The sequence below is a fragment of the Panicum virgatum genome, chromosome 6K (genome assembly GCF_016808335.1).
Source record: "Panicum virgatum strain AP13 chromosome 6K, P.virgatum_v5, whole genome shotgun sequence".
Lineage (NCBI taxonomy): Eukaryota > Viridiplantae > Streptophyta > Magnoliopsida > Poales > Poaceae > Panicum > Panicum virgatum.
Genome location: NC_053141.1, coordinates 3,088,119 through 3,097,296, shown reverse-complemented (window position 1 = coordinate 3,097,296; position 9,178 = coordinate 3,088,119). Strand labels below are relative to the sequence as shown.

General features: G+C 49.0%; 2 protein-coding genes across 2 annotated transcripts; one reads left to right on the top strand and one right to left on the bottom strand.

Moving 5' to 3' along the window:
• Nucleotides 1-798: 798 nt before the first annotated feature.
• On the bottom strand, nt 799-1,164 carry LOC120639312. The gene has a single exon (XM_039915280.1). It carries the CDS (start codon nt 1,162-1,164, stop codon nt 799-801), a length of 366 nt encoding a protein of 121 aa, XP_039771214.1.
• Nucleotides 1,165-1,668: 504 nt separating this feature from the next.
• Nucleotides 1,669-2,088, top strand: LOC120639311 (glycine-rich RNA-binding protein 10-like). Its single transcript, XM_039915279.1, has one exon. The coding sequence runs from the start codon at nt 1,669-1,671 to the stop codon at nt 2,086-2,088; it is 420 nt and encodes a 139-aa protein (XP_039771213.1).
• The last annotated feature ends 7,090 nt before the right edge of the window (nt 2,089-9,178 follow it).

Sequence of the window (9,178 nt, the reverse complement as noted above, 5' to 3'; positions counted from 1 at the left end):
TCTATTTACTAAATCTTTTGCACAGATGGGTTGTAAATCACGAGACGAATGTAATGATGGTAATTAATCTATAATTAGAGGATTGTTACTGTAGCTTCACTGTTGCAAATCATGGATTAAGTAGTCTCATTAGATTCATCTCGCGATTTACAGCCCATCCGTGCAGAAAATTTTGTAAATAGACTTCATTTAGTACCCCATACATGTGTCCAAATATTCGATGTGATATTTTTTGGGTAAAATTTTTGGATCTAAACAGACCCTTAGATTGAAGCAGAGTACTCGCCTATGCTTTCTATTCTCGTTTCAGACAGTATTCTATGGTCAGTATTCAGGTGGCGCCCAATTCAGAAACATTCAGCTTTTGTATCCTGCCTCGGTTTGCACGAGATATGGTTTCCTTTTGTCTGTAAAAGAAATTAGCTGAGTTGCTCTTGATTACGTTGTTGTTTCTGTTATGGTAACATGAGGTACAAGAACAGAACGAAGATGCAACTGCTGCATTTTTTTTTAGAACGAAAAACTGCTGCATTTTTATGCTCACAGAAGAGACGAATGCATTATTTCTGATTACAGAGATGCAGACACAAGATAACCTACATCAGATCCACACCTTGAACCTCCATCCAAAAAGGGAAAAAAAAACCTCACCCTCTTGAAGAATTGCAGCATAGCGACCCAAACCTCACAGTGCAAACACCTAAACCATCATGCTGCATAGATGAACTACATTGCACACTGACAAAATTGTGGAAAATCAAGATACCACAGGGGCTGCTGCAAGCTTGCAGTTAGTCACTATTTCATGATCATGAAGCCTCCGAGCCCAGCAAAAAGGACGAGAGGTAAGATGGATATCCACATGATGGTCTTCCCAACGACGCGCCGATGCCAATTGTTCAGGTCGCCGGACACCCAGAAGTCCACGGATGCCTCCACGAACCCAAAGGTCCCCACGCCGATGAGAACGCCGTAGTACAAGTAGAAGAGCCCCTTGCCATTGTGAAGAAAAATACCTGTGGGAGCCTTGAAGACGGCGAGTGCAAGATCCGCAGCGGCTTGGACGCCGCCGCCTGAGATCAGCGCCGCCGGGAGCTTCTCGACGTTGCGGAGGGCCTCGGAGATCAAGCTCACCATCTTCATGAGCGCAGCTAGGAGCTCCATTTCTGGTGTCAAGTTCGTGTGCTTTGGCTTGGTTTGAGCTCGGGGAGTGGTGGTGTTACCGACGCTTTTGTCGGTAAGGTTTAACGCCGTCGTAAGCCTCCTGGCAAGAAGAGAGGGCCGGCAGCAGAGAATTAGGAGGGAAATAGATTAGTTTCTTTATTTCCTTTTGAGAGAGTGTGTTAGCTTTTGAAAATAGCCTAATCTATAAAGGCCCGTGTAATCAGACTCTAGAAAGTTATCAAAGGTATAGACTCTCCCGAGGTGGGCGAGGTCTGTTCGACCATGGCGAGGAGAGGTTCCTCTGCCACCAGCGATCTGTCCTCGTCTGCACCTATTCCTCGCTATTCCTTACGCTCTTTGCCTTCCGATCAGCAAGCACTAGTTTTTCCCCTGCGTACTCCCCGTCGTCCAAGGCGAGGCTGTATCAATTTGGTATTAGGGACAGCGGCAGGTGCATCGTCATCGTCATCGGCGACCAGGACCGGCCCCCAGGATCATGAGCCCATGCTTCGTGAGTTGGGCGCCAACATGCAAGACCTTGGCGCCAAATTAGATCGCGTGCTCGGCCAAATCTCCACCATCAACAACCGGCTGGACACCCATGACCGGCGCATTGCCCGCACGGAGAAGTTCCAGGTCGACGCAGATCTCGACGACTGCTTCGAGGAGGAACCACCGCGGACCGAGTGCGGCGGGGGCAGTGGTTTTGGCGGCGGCGGTTATGGTGGTGGCCCTGGTGGCGGTGGATATGGCGGGCACTACGGCGGCGGGTTTGCCGGCGGTGATTTCCGTGGCCGCTTCGGTGGTTATGGTGGTGGCCCTGGTGGCGGTGGATATGGCGGGCACTACGGCGGTGGGTTTGCCGGCGGTGATTTCCGTGGCGGCTTCGGCGGCGGTGGATTTGGCGGGTACCCCCGCGACTAGCGAGACCACCATGCATATGGCGGCGGCGGTGGTGGCGGTGGCGGAGATGATGGCGGCAGCGGAGGTGATTGGTTTGGTGGCGGCTTCTGCCGCGACCAGCGGGATCGCCGCGAATTTCGCGATGGCGGCGACGGCTATGGTGCAGGAGGCTTCTACCAGCGGGGCGACGATGGCTGGCGCCGCCCACGGCGACCCAAGCTTTCCTTCCCCACTACGACGGTGAGACCGACCCCCTGACGTGGCTCAACAAATGTGACCTCTACTTCAGGGGCGCCAGCATCATGGATGAGGAGAAAGTCTGGACCGCGACACTCCATCTGGACGGGACAGCAGCAGTGGTATTTCCAGCTAGAGCGGGAGCATGGCCTTGTTTCCTGGGCACAGTTTGTTGAGTACCTGAACCTGAGCTTTGGGCCACCAATCCGCTCAAATTCACTGGGTGAATTGAAAGTGTTGCAGCGGACTTCATCCGTGGAGGACTACCAGAGACAATTTTGGCGCTCCTGTGTCGCTACGATGGTCTCACTCCACAGCACCAGATTGACCTCTTCACTGCAGGACTGGGGCAGTCACTGAGTTCGGATGTGGAGATGCAGTGGCCCACAAGTCTCCAGTCCGCCATGAGCCTCGCTCGGGCTTACGAGCGACAGACAGCGAGCATGCCTCAGCCATCGAAGCCGGCCTTCTGACCCAGGCAGTTCGCAGCGCCGGGTTTTTTTGCAGCTCCGGCCTTGGCCGGCAAGGCGTCCAAGACGGAGACGGCGAAGCCCCGCTTTCGCCATCTGTCTCCAGAAGAAATTGCAGAGAAGATGGCCAGCAGGCAGTGCTATTTTTCCCAGAAAATTTTTCCAAGGATCACAAGTGCGCCACAAAAGGGGTTTTCCTGTTGGCCATGGAACCGAACGACGATAGTATACCTACAGAGGAAGATATTGCAATTTCTTTGGCAGCCATCACTGGAATTAACACAGAGGATACCCTGCGGTTGAATGTTGTTATCAATGGTATGACCCTGCAGGCTCTAGTTGACACGGGCTCCACTCACACATTTATTCATGATGAGCTCGCCCGGAATTTGGGACTGCACATCACCCGGCAGCCTGGGCTATCTGTCAAGGTGGCCAATGGGGAACGGGTCATGAGCCCGGGGGTGTGTCGTGCCACTCCTGTTCACATTGGTCAGGAGGCATTTGCGATTGATTGCTTCGCCTTGAGCCTCGATGGTTTCGATCTGGTCCTGGGAGTCAAGTGGCTCAAAACCTTGGGAGCAGTCAGTTTTGACTTTGGTGTGCCGTGGATGGCATTTTGGCGGGATGGCCGGCCAATCTGTTGGCACGACATTGGGGCCAAGCAGCAGACAACAATGGGCATGGCAGCAGCAACAACTGAGGATCTCATAGCGGTTTTTCTATCGGAGTTTGCAGATATTTTTACAGAACCGCGTGGGTTACCTCCTCTGCGCCATCATGATCACAGGATACACTTATTGCCTGATACAGTCCCTGTTGCGGTTCACCCTTATCGCTACCCGCAGTTGCTCAAGGATGAATTAGAGAAGCAATGTGCTGATATGTTGGCACAAGGTATTATCAGGCCATCAACCTCCCCATTTTCTTCCCCGGTATTGTTGGTAAAAAAGGCAGATGGTAGTTGGCGCTTCTGTGTGGATTATCGTGCTTTGAATGATCGCACCGTGAAAAACAAGTTTCCGATTCCAGTGGTGGACGAGCTGTTAGACGAGTTGAAAGGAGCCAAATGTTTCACTAAAATTGATTCACGTAGTGGCTATCATCAGGTCCGGATGCATGTGGATGATATTCTGAAGGCTTCCGTACACACCAAGGCCTTTTTGAGTTTCTGGTAATGCCATTTGGGTTGACCAATGCCCCAGCAACCTTTCAGGCTCTTATGAATGAAGTCTTGGGATCCTTCATTCGCCGGTTTGTGTAGGTATTTTTTGATGATATTCTTATTTACAGTTCCTCCTGGTCTGACCATCTCAAACATGTCAAGGCAGTATTTCAGCTTCGTCGGCAGCATCAACTTCGGGTTAAGCGCTCCAAATGATTTTTTGGCGCCACCTCGGTTGGATATTTGGGACATATTATATCGGAGCAGGGAGTCGCCATGGACCCCAGCAAGGTCGCCGCTGTGGAGGCTTGGCCGCGGCCGCGTACAGTACGTGCCCTCCGGGGATTTCTGGGCCTCACCGGATATTATCGTAAGTTTATCGCTTCCTATGGTGTAGTGGCTGGGCCACTTACAGCATTGCTGAAACACGAGGCATTCTCTTGGTCTGATGAGGCCGAGCGCGCGTTCTTGGATCTCAAGCATGCATTGATTGTGATGCTTCGGGATCTGGTTTTGGGGCTGTGTTACATCAGGGTGATGGGGCGATTGCTTTTTTCAGTAGGGTGGTCGCTCCACAACATGCTAAATTACCCGCTTATGAACGGGAGTTAATTGGCCTGGTTAAAGCTGTAAAGAATTGGCGGCTGTATGTTTGGGCCGAACATTCACTGTTCAGACTGACCATTGGAATTTGAAATTTTTGTTGGACCAGCGCCTGACTACCATACCTCAGCACACATGGGTGAGTAAGCTGTTTGGATATGATTTTGCAGTGGTGTATCGGCCCGGCAAGCAAATTGTAGCGGCCGATGCTCTGTCTCGGCGTGATGAGGAGTCGCTTGCTGTCCATGCCATATCAGTACCACAATTTTCTATTTTTGATGACTTGCGGGCTGAGTTGGCTAATCATTGCAAAGCTCGTGAGTTGAGGTAACAGCTGGGGGTTGGTACTGCTCCTTCTGGGTGGTCTGAAGTGGATGGTCTTCTATTATTCCAGGGCAAGGTTTTTCTCCCTGATGATTCCAAGCTATGGCAACGTTTGTTGCAGGATGCCCATGAGATGGGCCATGAAGGCGCAGAAAAGACACTCCATCGCCTTCGGTCTTCCTTTTATAATGCTCATATGACTCGGCGTGTTCGTGAATTTGTAAAAGGGTGCTCCAATTGTCAGCGCAACAAGTCTGAACACCTCCATCCAGCTGGATTACTGCAGCCGCTGCCTATTCCACATAATGTGTGGAGTGATATAGCCATGGATTTTGTTGTGGGTCTTCCTAAGGTGGGTGGAAAATCCGTTATTCTCACCGTTGTTGACGGTTTTCTAAGTTTGCTCACTTTATTGCACTCAGTCACCCTTACTCGGCAAATTCAGTTGCAAGGGCCTTCTTTGACAATATTGTGCGGCTCCATGGTTTCCCATGTTCTATTGTCAGTGATCGCGACCCGGTTTTCACTAGTAATTTTTGGTCAGAACTGTTTTGTTTGGCGGGTGTGAAGCTTCATTTGAGTTCAGCATTTCATCCTCAAACGGATGGTCAGTCAGAGATTTCAAATCGCATTATTGTTATGTATTTGCGATGCCTGGTGGGGGATCGTCCGCATTCCTGGCTCCAATAGCTTCCTTGGGCAGAATATTGCTTCAACACTTCGTATCAGACATCTCTTAAGGCCACTCCATTTCAGGTTGTTTATGGCCGTGACCCTCCCTCATTAATTCATTACAAGCCTGGGTCGGCCCGGGTTGCTGCAGTGGATCGACAGCTCAAAGACAGGGATGAATTTCTGACTAAGATTCGTGAACGTTTACAGCTAGCACAAGATGTAATGAAAGTTACTCATGATCAGTCTCAGCGTAAGTTGGAGTTTGCTGTGGGAGAGTGGCCTTGGTTACGGTTGCATCGTCGCTCGGCCTCCGGTATCACTCCTTCCAATCCGTCCAAGCTTGCTTCTCGTTTCTAGGGGCCGTTTCAGGTTGTTGCACGGGTTGGGCCTGTGGCTTATCGGCTCCGCCTCCCGGATAATGCGAAGATTCGCGACGTTTTTCATGTGGAGCTTTTGAAGAAACTTGTGGGTACTCCTCCGACATAATTGGTGCAGCTACCGGCCATTGTTCGTGGATGGATCGTACCGACACCGCAGCATGTCATTCGTGCTTGTCTCAACCGTGGAGTCTGGGAGTTATTGATTCATTGGACTGGTTCAGATCCTGCAGAAGCTACCTGGGAGTCACTGCTTTCTTTCGTCGCGACGTGTCCTGCATTTCAGCTCGTGGACGCGCTGTTTCTCGGCGAGGGGTAATGTTACCGACGCTTTTGTCGGTAAGGTTTATCGCCGTCGTAAGCCTCCTGGCGAGAAGAGAGGGCCGGCAGCAGAGAATTACGAGGGAAATAGATTAGTTTCTTTATTTCCTTTTGAGAGAGTTTGTTAGCTTTTGGAAATAGTCTAATCTATAAAGGCCCGTGTAATCAGACTTTGGAAAGTTATCAAAGGAATAGACTCTCCCGAGGTGGGCGAGGTCTGTTCAACCGTGGCGAGGAGAGGTTCCTCTGCCGCCGGCGATCTACGCTCGTCTGCACCTATTCCTTGCTATTCCTTACGCTCTTTGCCTTCCAATCAGCAAGCACTAGTTTCTCCCCTGCGTACTCCCCATCGTCCAAGGCGAGGCCGTATCAGGTGGTCGGAGTGGCCGCGGATGCAGCTGGGAGAGGGGGAATATATAGCACAGTTCAACCCGAGGGGAAAAACCCGAACCGAACTGAGAAACCGGTTCTCAATCACAGTCACATGGGGATGAATATTATAGTCAAGCTATGTTGCTGACTGCCTGTGGCCAACACCCACATCACACCAGACATCCAAATTCTCTTCTTTCCAGCCGCGTAACCCGAACCGAACCGAAACCCCAACACGCATCGGTTTTCAACTAATCTGGTTGTTTCAACTTTCATGGCTCTGGGCCCTATAGGCATGGCCCACCGCACAAAAGGAGAACTGTGTCATTCTTAGGGGAATTTTTTTTAACCAACATCGCTGGGAAGTGGGAACATAAATCATAATCGAGCATCGACTCTAAGGCCAGTCTCAATGGGAGTGTCGTAAAAGTGTCATGAGCATTAAATTTGCTGACGTGACATAGTTATTGTGAAGAGAGAGGATGGAGAGTGTCATAGGATGTGAGAAGAGTGTCATCACCATGACACTATTCTGGCTCAATTATCTAGTTCACGGTCTTGGTAACTGTGCCGATGACACTCCTACTGAAATTGGCCGAACATATATGAACTATGAAGCCCAATTTAACTTAATCAGCGTCTAGTTTTCACAATAAGTTCTATAGACCTTCGTGTTGCGCTATTTGAAGTGGAGAAAAAACTGTACCAAACGTGAAACGTGCCACACGATTTTTTTTCCTTTTCTTTTTCTGAACCGGCTTGTAGCCCAGTGGCAAACCTGCAAGGTTGGAGGCAAGTTGGCGCCTGGCCTCCTTAAGAAGGGCCGCGTAAGGGTTCTGTTAAAAAAATATATTTTTTGTGTCAGTCAAATAACACCTGATCTCTCTGCTTTATTAAACCAAACACCCACCTCCCTCTCGAGTCTCATGAAGTATAATGATCAACAGATTGATGTCATGTCAACACATATAAATGTTGAGCTTGCTATTTCGAATTGTTGAAATAGGTTTAGGCCCTTAAAAATCCCTTCATTTAGAGGAATAGAAATCTACTTGATAAAGTATGCTATTTGTCTTGGAATATGGAATTCCACAACTTTCCAAAGTATACATACAAGCTTATCTTAAATTCATAGGGGTGGGAGATGGAAATTGATTCTACAAATCCTTATGCTATATTTCTATTGCGTAATTTATAGCACACTCTTCGACTCGCTTCCCTATAGCATAAGTGCAGTACATAAACATACACAAATATATTCCATATACAACTACATTAGCTTAATTAAGTTATGCCTAAATTATTAGAATGGAACTCAATTCCAAGGATCCATACGGGGCCTTAACATATTATTAAAAATTTAAAATATGAAATTAGGTATTCCATGTGTTGCGTAATCAGTCCTATCGAATTGGTGGACTGAGTGAAATGTACCACTCCTTAAACTTTGTCATGGAGTGTTTAGAGTTCTTGGCCCCAAGGTTCATGGACCGGATGATACGTTATGACAGGTTTGACAGCAACACATCCATTTTACTTTGGTTGCATATATATAAAGTAAAAGTTAAAATTTTAAATACAGATGATTTTTTTACATACTATGTACAATAATATCCTACACCCAGCATGTACCACTGGTGAATTGACTATCGAACCATGTTGGGGTGGATCCGTAGTGATGGTAGTAATATTTTCTTCAATAGATTACCCAAGTTGTAAATGTAAATCACATGGATTAAACTGCACACTCAATAAAGAAAAAAACAAAAGAACAAGAGGAATAAATCAGAAAAACGCCGGCCTGCCTATGACCCCTCTTCTATCGTCGTACTGGGCCTTATACCATTCTTCTTCACGAAAAAAGTGCGGCCCATAAAAGCTACAAGCCCACCATGCCTCGCTCTCCTTTCTTCCCCAACGGCCAGCGCGATGTCCTGCCGCTGCCAGCGTCTCTGCCTCCGGCGTTTAGCACGAGGGAGGAGAGCAGAGGGCGTGTAGGGACTAGGAGAGGCACCGATGGCCACCCTATCCTACCACATTGTGATGGCCTCCGCCTCCCTTTACAGACCAAGCAAGTTACTGTGTCCGAGTAGCAGCTGACAGAGCTGGAGCAATACATGGAGTTCCGGTTCCTAAACTGCAGAGGCTCCAGCTGCAACCATGCAATCAAAATCAAGCAAAGAACAGGCACAGGAATCAGGAATGCAAGTATTTCCTCAAAATCAACAGCATAACAATAATCGAACCGACAAGATTACAGCAGAAAACTGCAGAGCCCAGCTGACAACACTGAAATTCTGATCAACTACGGATACTTGTGCTCCCAGGCAGCTATTGGCCTATTGCAAAACATGGAGGATCACGTACACCTAAGCAGCTGCTACTTTGGCGGCGCAGAAGAAAAGCCTCCAAGCGCGGCAATGATGATAACAAACAGAATGGAGAACCACAGCACGATCACCCCGACGGTGCGCCGCCCGGCCGGGTCCCCTGACACCCAGAACCCCGTGAACGCTTCGGCGATCCCGAACACCACCGCGGCGACGAGGACGCCGTAGTAGGCGTAG

Excerpts from the sequence above, each read along its gene's own strand:
- LOC120639311 (XM_039915279.1), top strand. The coding sequence starts at position 1,669 with ATGCTTCGTGAGTTGGGCGCCAACATGCAAGACCTTGGCGCCAAATTA.
- LOC120639312 (XM_039915280.1), bottom strand. The coding sequence starts at position 1,164 with ATGGAGCTCCTAGCTGCGCTCATGAAGATGGTGAGCTTGATCTCCGAG.